This window comes from Triticum aestivum, chromosome 3A (assembly GCF_018294505.1).
Source record: "Triticum aestivum cultivar Chinese Spring chromosome 3A, IWGSC CS RefSeq v2.1, whole genome shotgun sequence".
NCBI classification, from domain to species: domain Eukaryota; kingdom Viridiplantae; phylum Streptophyta; class Magnoliopsida; order Poales; family Poaceae; genus Triticum; species Triticum aestivum.
Window position 1 is genome coordinate 11,099,988 of NC_057800.1, and position 10,816 is coordinate 11,110,803.

The 10,816-nt window shown below is 42.9% G+C and overlaps 1 protein-coding gene and 1 pseudogene across 2 annotated transcripts; one reads left to right on the forward strand and one right to left on the reverse strand.

The window, feature by feature from the left end:
* Nucleotides 1–1,691: 1,691 nt before the first annotated feature.
* Nucleotides 1,692–8,714, reverse strand: LOC123059808 (rust resistance kinase Lr10-like). 2 transcript variants are annotated; one of them, XM_044482318.1, is made up of 5 exons: nt 8,451–8,714; nt 8,113–8,352; nt 3,679–4,354; nt 3,365–3,543; nt 1,699–3,016 (listed from the first exon to the last, which is right to left on the reverse strand). In XM_044482318.1, the coding sequence occupies exons 3-5, from the start codon at nt 4,071–4,073 to the stop codon at nt 1,890–1,892; spliced, it is 1,701 nt and encodes a 566-aa protein (XP_044338253.1). In that variant the 5' UTR covers nt 4,074–4,354; nt 8,113–8,352; nt 8,451–8,714; the 3' UTR covers nt 1,699–1,889. The 2 variants fall into 2 exon arrangements, with proteins under 2 accessions (XP_044338252.1, XP_044338253.1); XM_044482317.1 differs by lacking the exons at nt 8,113–8,352; nt 8,451–8,714 and having other exon boundaries at nt 1,692–3,016; nt 3,679–4,856.
* Nucleotides 4,971–7,972, forward strand: LOC123059809 (rust resistance kinase Lr10-like; annotated as a pseudogene).
* Nucleotides 8,715–10,816: the final 2,102 nt, after the last annotated feature.

Below are 10,816 nucleotides of genomic sequence, written 5' to 3' on the forward strand. Positions count from 1 at the left end.
GCCCTGGGAGCGAGGTTGCTGCTGCTGTCCAGTTATTTTGTAGTGGTACATATGAGCCAGAGGACCGTTGTTCTGGCAGCGGCTGCTGAAGATGTGGGTCTGGATAGCAACGAGTCTACAGTCGCACTCGAAATTGGATTATTAGCTGCAGTTCTCTGCTGGGCTTCCAAGTCGTCTCGAGCGAGTTTTATACGACTGAATTTTATTGCCCCCTGAGACTGACTGGTAGTTACTGCTGTCCACTGAATTCCTAGAGAGCTATGACTGAAATTGATATCAGCTGGATTGATTTCTGACTCTGACTGAAATTCCATGTTGCTGCAACGCTTATGACCAAACTTGATTGATTTTTTAACCCTTTTTGAACTTACCCTAAGACTGACGCTGCTACGGATGTCCACTGATTTTGTAATGGAAGGACTCGTCATTTTCGCAGCAGTTTACTTGATGGTAATGATACCGGGCCAGAAATTTCCGCAACAAGTCTATAATCACATCCATGATTCTCTGCTTAAGATGCAGGACACACATGGCAGCAAGTGTACGGTCGTACTCCTAATCGCAAGAACACATACGGCAGGAGGTCGCACTCTTAGCTTGCAGTTTTTTGCTGGACTTCCAAGTCATTTGAATGTTATTTACATGTCTGAAATTATTGCTGTAGAAATTTAAATGACAGAGACAGGACTTTCCTTGCCCTGAGAGCGAGGTGCCCTGGGTGCGAGGTTGCTGCTGCTGTCCAGTTATTTGTAGTGGTTCATATGAGCCAGAGGACTCGTCGTCCTCGCAGCGGCTGTTTACTGCTGAAGATGCGGGACTGGGTGGCAGCGAGTCTACAATCACCCTCGTAATCGCAGGAACACGTATGCAGGAGGTTTCATTCTTGGCTTGTAGTTTTCTGTTGAACTTTGAGGTCATCTGAATGTTTTTTATACGGCTGAAATTACCGCCGATTAATTCGGAATGCGTGTGACAGCAAGAAATCGGCTTAATTTTTCTTGCCCTGAGCTGACGGTGAGGTTGCTGCTGCTGTCCAGTACTCCATATATGCGACACTGGACTGCGGGTCATTGAAATTCCAGAGGTAAGTGCACTGCGACTCTGACTGAAATTCCACAACTCAATTTCTTACCCTGAGGCTGAGGTTGCTACTGCTGTCCACTGATTTGTAATGGTCCAAAGGACTCATAATTTTTGCAGCAATTTACTTGATGATACACTGACCTGGACCGGGACGGCAACAAGTCTACAATCACATTCATGGTTGTAACAACTTGGCCTTAGAAAAAAAAATGTGAACACGGCAGGAGGTTGCATTTGCAGTCGATACGAATTCTTCCGCTTAGCGGTCATCATCGTCTCCATACACTGACAAGAGCAAGAAGAGTAAGTTTGCTACAGGAGGAAGGAAACATACTACAGAAATTTCGACTTACAAAAGACTGGGGGCTACCATTTTACAAAGAATGGGAAATGGTTCACACTTACTACAGAAGTTTTGACCTACAAAACACCATTATACATTTCTCTGCATTTACAGAAGTTTTGGCTACACAAGGGTTTATACAGGAGAGGATGGGGCAGCAGAAAAATATCGTCACCAACAGCTGTCGAAAATGGATTTCTCTGCATTTCTTACATCATGTTTTGGTTTGCCTCTGCCTGAATCACCATAATACATTCTGTCAACCTTCATGTATTCATGCCAACAATGTTTTAACAGCAAGCGCAAATAACACTTCAGCTTTCACAAGTTGTTATTCATATATTCGGATAATATGTGTCTTCCAGAAAGATGATTACATTCTAGATTCTACTACCAATTAAGCAGTTGGAGTTATATATCCTCTTTAACTGCTAGATTTTATTACATGTTTCCACATAGAAGTTCATAGGACCCGGGAAACATAAGAATCTGAGATCTCATCCTCCTCCGAGATCTCGGTCAGCTCGGATAACAAAGGGTAAGAATCCGGAACAGCGGTGTGCTCATCGTCGCAGAAGAATGGCCTGGAAGGCATCTGCAGGCCATCGAAGCCACCTTCCAGCATCTCTATGACCTCGCTCATCGTCGGCCTGTCATTAGACTTCATCTGGATGCACCATAGTCCAACGATGCACAGCTTCCTCTCCAACTCATGCATGTCAGCAACGGGAGATATCTCACACACTTCTTGTTCAGTTAGTCTATCATACACCCATGACGGGTAGTATGCTTGGCTCGAGTTCGCTGCATTCGGATCGGCGTTCCTTCTTCCTCCAGCCATCTCCAACAGCAGCATCCCAAAGCTGTAAACATCAGACTTGCTCGATATGACCCCAAAACTCCGAGATATCATCTCAGGAGCTATGTATCCAACAGTTCCCCGTAGAGCTCTCGATGGCACAAAACTCTTGTCCCTTGGGTACAGTTTGGCGAGACCGAAATCAGCAACTTTTGGGACAAAATTGCTGTCTAGAAGGATGTTGTGCGGCTTGATGTCAAAGTGGAGAATCTGCATATCACAACCTCGATGCAAGTAATCAATCCCTCGGGCAATGCCCAAAGCAATCTCATTGAGCTTGTCCCAAGAAAAACTCTTCTCGGCCGAGAAGATGTACTTGTCAAGAGAACCTCGAGGCATGTACTCGTAGACGAGCGCCCTTCTCATTTCATCTGAGCAGAACCCCACAAGACGGACCACATTGATGTGGTGGATCCTGCCGATGGTGGAGACTTCACTGATGAAGTCTTCTCCATTGCAGTTGGAGCTGCCCTCTAGCATCTTGATGGCAACATGAACATTGCCTGGCAGTAGCACGCCCTTGAACACAGAGCCATAGCCACCTTGGCCTAGCTTGTTTCTGAAGTGGCCTGTGATTGCAATGATGTCGGTGTAGACGTATCTCATCGGCCCGATCATTTGTTGCATCCGAAGAAACTTCTCAACTGCATCAATTGTAATCCTTGTTTTCCAATACGTGTATGCAAGGAAGATCAATACAGCCAGGGGCGCCAGCACAAACCTGCATAGTACTACCCAAACAAGTAGGGGTGCCTTAAGTTAGACAACATGTATACTCCCTTTGTTTCATTTTAGTTTGCATATAAAATTTGGTCAAAGTCAAGCTTTGTAAAGTTTGACTAACTTTATATTAAAACATATCAACATTCACGATATGAAATCAATATTATCAAATGGATCCTAAAATGTATTTTCATACTATATATAGTTTTAGTATTGTAGATGTTCGTATTTTTGTTATAAATTTGGTCAAACTTTGTGTAGTTTGACTTCAAATAAATTTATATGCATAGTAAAAAGAAACGGAGAGAGTACAAGATAATAGCTGTGATGATTAAAAAAAGGCAATGCTCACATACCAACAAGGAATTTGGGGATATCAATAGCGGATATTATGGCTCTAACCTCCACATACATGATATGCGTTGTTGATAGTGCATGAGAACCTTTTAAGCATTTTAAGAACTGTAACTCACTCCAGAAGAAAGCACGAATCTGACTCATCATGTTTGCAGGAGATACTTGCTTCCTGAAATCGCTGCAAGTCATCATTGAAAAAAAATGATTTAAGAGAGGATGCAATTTTAAGTCGATTATAAAATAAACAGAATTCAAGAGGAAATAGAACCACATGGTTCCCGTCATCACTCCAGAGGTCAGAGGGCAGACTCACCTTGTTGAATTGTGCAGGCATTCTTTGATGATCTTCGAAAGCCTGTCGAGTCTACCATCAACAGGAAAGCTAACAGGAAATCCCTTCCTTGTCAAGTGCATGATATCTGCGTAACTTACATTCTGTAGCTGTTTGTCTCGGATTGACACATTCTGTAGCTGTTTGTCTAGGATTGAGGAACCATCAAAAGGTGTCATGGCTAAGTATCCACAGGAATGCTCAAGATGTAAGATGTCACAATAACCAGCCCAGACATAAACAAATGAATTGTTTGCACTCAGGCAGGCAACAGGCTTGTACCAACTATTTTTCGTTATGGCTCGCGAACAATTAACAAAGCATGCCCAAGGGAATAATTCAACCTCCAAAATGTCGAGGCCATGTGAATCAACCATCCCCTCCGGGTAAGAGTAGCAAGGAAGAAGGCAGCCTCTTTTCGTATCAAAGATAGTGTCGATGGCCCAGAAGGATGAATCATTATAGTTGATGCCAACCACATAGTACTCCGCATTGCCAATGCGGATTTTTGCATGGCTATCGCTGCACTCCAGTTCATAGTACTTAGAACCGCATCCAGGTGGATCACCTCGACGGCGGAATGGATAAGATATGTTTCGGAGACGTCCACACGAGAAATGTGGGCACCCGTCACCTCCCTGGAGATCTGCTACCACAGCTGCAAGCAAAGATAAGAAAGTAAATGCTTGCAAGGTAATGGAACAACAAAGTGCACCAGGGTTAGCCATAGTTGCTTCCCAGATCAATATCCTGGTGGTTACTGAGAAGAGTACAGGTTACTCTTATTTTTCCTGAGGAGGGAATACTATTCACCATAATAAGAAGAAAAACAAGTTTGTAGAGAACGAAAGGAAGATTTTTTTCTCTCCTGCTCTATCTACCTGGTAATATATAGAGTTCATATTCCCCAGAGATGGCAATTACAGTTATATTAGGATTTCCACAGTGCCCCTTTCCGCACGGCGGGTGTGCCTCTAATTAGGACCTACTTAATGTTCTGGCCCCATTTACTTGGTAAGGGTTCATATTTTCCATAGGTGACAACGACTGTACACTAGTGTTTCCACACAAGTGCCCCCTGACGCAGGGCAGAAGAGCTACTAGTCGAAAGAAATTCCTCTGCACTAAGGCGTACAACTATATATCAGAGCATTACAGAATGACTTGCTACATGTGAAGCTGATTAATCAATAAGCTAGTGCTACTTTTTTATACTTGCTTGCTTTCTTCTCCATTCCTCTTCCTCTAGATTCTGGGTAGAGATATACACCAAGATGGGTAAATTCCTTGTTGCTGCTATCCTGCTATCTCTTGTCTACCATGGAACCGAGTTGGCCAGAGCGTGGGATGATAAAGATTTCTTCAGCTACTGTCCACCATCAAAGTGCAGCAAACATGGGCCAGAAATCAGGTTTCCTCTTCGACTTGAATCCAGCAATACATCATCATCATGCGGTACACCATGCATAAAGTTAGCATGCTCTGGCCAGGACACCATCCTAGCTCACCCAGGCCTTGGCCGATGCAAGGTGACTGCCATAGATTACAGCAGTGGTGGCATGTATGTCACCCCGCTTGTATACTCTGTATCTCCATGTCTGCTCCAGAAACTCTTCTCCAAAAGCATACCGGTTGATGCTGCCTATGCAGAGAACCAGGGCCCATGTCAGAACATGTTTTTTGAGTACGATGCCATCCTAATATGTTGTACGAGAGAGTTCACGCCAAGGCTCATCGATGTGGCTAGCCCAGTCTCCTGCCTTAGCAACACAACTCACTTTTCATACCTAGTGGATGCTTCCCGACTCATTTATGTTCTTCCATTGGACTGCAAGGCATGCTCAGATGGCGTCGTCTCGATACCCACTTCCTTCGGACCATTCTTCAACGGTTCCCTTAGTTTTGCAGAGATACTGCTTGAATGGACGTATCCAAGGTTTAAGGTAGACACGGGCGGCATCGCTTGCCAAATATGTGAACGGCAAGGGGGACAGTGTGCATTCAGCTTGCAAAGGAATCAAACATTCTGCATGCATCATGGTAATGTTTCTAACTGGCCAAAAGCACAATAAAATTGTACTAACACTGGTTCTGCAGCTTTAGTTTTGAATTTACTCATTCTACAATTCGATGTGTATGAAGATTTGCTGTCACCGGAAATCGTTTGAGTACCCAGCCTTATCAACCACAAAGATTCGCTATCATTAGAAAACATTTGAGTGCCTAGCTTTAGCAATCACATTGAGGGACACAAACGTATCACAAACAGATCTCATAGAGATAATTAAGTTGAAAGAAATTATGTTTAAATGCTACTGTCTCGCCGTCTACTTATACAGATAATACCACATTGCTACATAATGGACCAAATAAAACACAACCTGCAATTGTGTCCTCTGCAACGGCACAAAATATCAGCACAAACCATAAGCTATAGACAAATACACATACATGAACAAAAAGGTTACTTCTAGTTCTAGATGGTAATTACTATTTAGAACAGCTAGTTGTTGGTTGCATTTGATTCTATTGTAGAACCTTGAGAAGTTTTAGTATTAAAGCAACATGTACAACATGTTTGTACCAAACTCTTCACTTTTAGTATTAAGATAAACAATTGTGCTGTATTTTCGAAAACAAAATGCCATGACGAATGAATCTGTCCGACATTTGATGATCTCTTACAAAAGGCAAAATAATTGTATAGATGTGCCTCAAAAATGTAAAACTGTATTGTATCCCACTAGGGAGCAGTGTATTGCTGTGGGTAGACAACAGTCCTTCAAAAATATTTTGTCAAATGTATGTATTGACAACTTATTCAAGAAGTATCCTTTGTTTTTGTTCACTAAAATATTATCCATATCTGATTCTCCTCTTCTGTATTTGCAGGTTCGCATATCAAAGTCATTGCAGGTATAGTTACAACCCATGTCATTCTACACTTCACATGACGAAAAACATGAAAGAAACAAATCTAACCACATTATACATAAAATTCTTCAAATTGGTCATTAGTCTCTTACATTCTCTTATACCTATGACAATCACCATATCAATATGCTTATTTCCTGTTCTCTGTTTATTCAGCAACATCATCGGTGGCCGCAATTGTTGTTCTTTTGTTGACAGTGGCCACTGCACTTTATCTTTCATTGAAGACAAGATATAATGAAGAGATACATTTGAAGGTCGAAATGTTTCTCAAAACATATGGCACGTCAAAACCCACAAGGTACACTTTCTCTGAAGTTAAAAAGATTGCAATACGGTTTAAGGAAAAGGTAGGGCAAGGAGGATTTGGAAGCGTATATAAAGGCGGGCTACCAAATGGAGTGCCTGTGGCAGTCAAGATGCTAGAGAGCTCTACAGGTGAGGGAGAGGAATTCATCAATGAAGTTGCAACCATTGGACTGATCCACCATGCAAATATCGTCCGTCTCTTGGGCTTTTGCTCCGAAGGAAGAAGACGGGCTCTGATTTATGAATTCATGCCTAACGAGTCTCTGGAGAAATACATATTTCCACAAGTTTCTAATACTTCTCGACAACCCCTAGCAACCAACAAAATGCTAGATATTGCTTTAGGCATTGCCCGAGGAATGGAATACCTTCATCAAGGGTGCAACCAGCGCATTCTCCACTTTGACATCAAGCCACACAACATATTGCTGGACTACAACTTCAACCCGAAGATCTCAGACTTTGGCCTTGCCAAGCTATGTGCAAGGGACCAGAGCATCGTTACCTTAACTGCAGCAAGAGGCACCATGGGATACATTGCACCAGAGCTATACTCTCGAAACTTTGGAGGGGTGTCTTACAAGTCAGACGTGTACAGTTTCGGCATGCTGGTGTTGGAAATGGTGAGCGGACGGAGGAACTCAGACCCAAGTGTTGAGTACCATGACGAGGTATATCTCCCGGAGTGGGTATACGAGAGAGTAATTAGTGGGCATGAATGGGAGCTTACTTTGGAAATGACAGCAGAAGACAAAGAAAAGATGAGGCAGCTGACCGTTGTGGCCCTGTGGTGCATCCAGTGGAACCCGAAGAATCGGCCATCAATGACAAAGGTGGTAAACATGTTAACGGGGAGGTTGCACAACCTGCAGATTCCCCCTAAGCCCTTTGTATCGTCTGAAAATCATCCTAGAACATAAAGCACCGAGAACATGCTGCCATGATTTGGTACATATTGCAGACATGCACTTAGTCCATGTGTTGCACCGCAATGCATAGCACAAGGATGCAGTATATTTCCATCTTTCCACTATTAGCACCTGATTGTATGAATAATCGTCCGTCGCCATGTAATATAATAGTACTACTAGGTATATGCAAGACCATATGAGAATCAAATTTAATTTTAATTGGACTGCATAACAGTTAACAATACAATGGTTCGTTGCTTACATTGTTGTCATGTTCCGCTGATTTATCTTCAACTTGAGTACTTCCTGCAGTGCATTGCTCCTCACATGGAGCTTTATTCTGCGGTTCCAGGCTTCAGTATTTTCTACAGTGCATTCCACATCAGTACTAGTGTTTCCTGCTGTGATTCCGATAGCAGTAGCAGCCATTTCCTTCTCCAAATCACAATACAGAGATCCTGTAACTGATACAGAGATGCGCAGATCCCCTGCTTATATTCGACTGTAGAAAAAAAAGAAGAGAATCCTGTAACTAATCATGTCGCTGCACCAGTTACAACTACCAAAAACAAAGGGAGAGCATACAAGGGGATTACTCACCATGGCATGGCATGGCAGACAGCTCCCTCGCCAGAGCAGAGGATTGGAGGCGCTTCGCTGATACGCGAGGGAGGCGGCGAATTCGAGCGGTGGTTGTGCGAGTGCGACGGCCGAAAGCGAGCATGGATGACGACGGCGCGGAAGCACGCCGGCAGCTGGCCGCCGGCCGCCGACTAGAGGATCGCTCGCCGCCGTCTTTCCATTTTGTTCGAGAAAAATGATTGGTGGTCTGGTGGATAAGCCAGAGTTGGACTTTTGGGTCGGGCTGTCCTGCAAAAATGATTGGCAACCGGGATTTTCTAATGAAATGGGCCATGAAACAACCAAGGGCGGAGTCCAGATTGCTGGGCTCTTCTCTTGCACCGCCGCTCGTCCGAGAAATTGTACGGTTGGCTCCAATTCAACGTTCGTATTATCCCTAAAATATATTTTAAAAAAAATCTACATTCTTAGTGTCCAACACATCAAAAAGAAAAAGCGTTCGTAGTGATGAGGAGTCGGACAGACACTAGTATGATCAATAACTTATCTTTGTATATATAGTTCAGGAAATTACTTGGAAATTCCCTGACAAATAAAATATGATCTATTAATAGAATGCAAACAAATATTGTTAAACATAAGTAAACATATTTGTGAAAAGCTGAAAAATGTTCATATATGTAATAAAATGTTCATCTCATGTTGGAGCCTATGCCAGTGTTTGTGGCGGCCCATTGACGGGCAACACTGTTTTGCCGGTATTAGAATAAGTTTGATTAGAATAAGACACACACGTATTTTGCATGTATTAGACTTCAATGTTATAATAGTCTTACACTTTCCTAAGAAAATATGACATTTATCAAACTTATGTTATGTTTCCACGTTGCTACAAAATTTTATCACTGCTTAATTACTGCTGCTATATAAATAAGTACTCTCTTTGTAAACCAGTATAAAACCTTTTAGATCACTAATAGAGAATACTTTTGTCCCTGGTTGAAGAAAGAAGAAAAGAAAGGCTAACAATGCTGCACTGCATAGTCTGAGCTCTGACGAAACAAAATCAAATTGTATGTATGTCTCCATTGTTCACTCTTTTTTTTCGAGAGTCCTTTTTTAGGGGATTTATCATGCACTTGGTGGGTCGGTCAGGGGCAGGGCCCAACCCAACCCACTGCTGCTGCAGACAGAAAGTCTACTCCCCGCTACCACATGCGGTCCTGAGAGCAACTAGTTAACGAGCGCTTCTTCGGAAGCCTCGCAACGATCAGCGCCACTTGGCGCGCTCTCAGTCATGTGTCATGTTCTGGACGCTCCCTCCGGATTTTGTTTTTTTATTTTTCCGCACGCGTTTTCGGCTTTTTAAATGGTTTTTTTTGGTTTTTTTTGACGTTTTGGTTTTCCCCGGTCTTTCTTAGCTTTTCGATTAAAAAATTCAAAAAAAAAATTCCCGCGAAAAAACACGTTTTTTATCTTTCGCGAAAGTCACGATTTTTTTCCTCGAGAGTCACGGCCGTGCCTTTCGGAAACGAAAAAAAACATGTTTTTTGTTTTTTTTTCTTTCACAAGAGTCACGGTTGTGCTTTCGCGAGGGTCACGGCTGTGCCTCTCGGAAAGGGAAAAACAAAACGAGTTTTCTATTTTTTTTTTCTTTCACGAGAGTCACGGTTTTGCTTCCGCGAGAGGCACGGTTGTGCTTTCGCGAGAGTCACGGCCGTGCCTCTCAGAAAGGAAAAAAAAATGCATTTTCTGTTTTTCTTTCTTTCGCGAGAGTCATGGTTTTGCTTCCGCGAGAGGCACGGTTGTGCTTTCGCGAGAGTCACGGCCGTGCCTCTCAGAAAGGAAAAAAATGCATTTTATGTTTTTTTCTTTCGCGAGAGTCATGGTTTTGCTTCCACGAGAGGCACGGTTGTGCTTTCGGGAGAGTCAAGGCCGTGCCTCTCAGAAAGGAAAAAAATGCATTTTCTGTTTTTTTTCTTTCGCGAGAGTCACGGTTTTGCATCCGCGAGAGGCATGGTTGTGCTTTCGGGAGAGTCAAGGTCGTGCCTCTCGGAAACGAAAAAAAACCGCATTCTCTGTTTCTTTTTCCTTCCACCAGAGTCACGGTTTTGCTTTCACGAGAGGCACGGGTGTGATTTCGCGAGAGGCACGGGCGTGCCTCTTTCGGAAATTGAAAAAAACCGTGCTCCCGGTTTCGGTTTTTTCGCCCAGTTTTTGTCGTCCGGTTTTTTTCTTGAAAAAAAAGTTTGTCAAAACCTATCAACATGGGATCTAGTTTTAAAGATCTCGACGCGAGGAATCCAAGGGTGAAAACGGTTCAAGATTTGAATGCATGGTTTAAAAGATAAAACGCTTTGAATAAATGAATCTACGAAAAAAAG

Bases quoted from the DNA above. Each gene is read 5' to 3' on its own strand.
- LOC123059808 (XM_044482317.1), bottom strand. From the start codon at position 4,424: ATGGCTAACCCTGGTGCACTTTGTTGTTCCATTACCTTGCAAGCATTT. The intron at 3,544-3,678 runs GTGAGTCTGCCC...GATGACTTGCAG, and splicing joins TGCCTGCACAATTCAACAAG to CGATTTCAGGAAGCAAGTAT. The intron at 3,017-3,364 runs GTATGTGAGCAT...TTGTTTGGGTAG, and splicing joins TATCCCCAAATTCCTTGTTG to TACTATGCAGGTTTGTGCTG.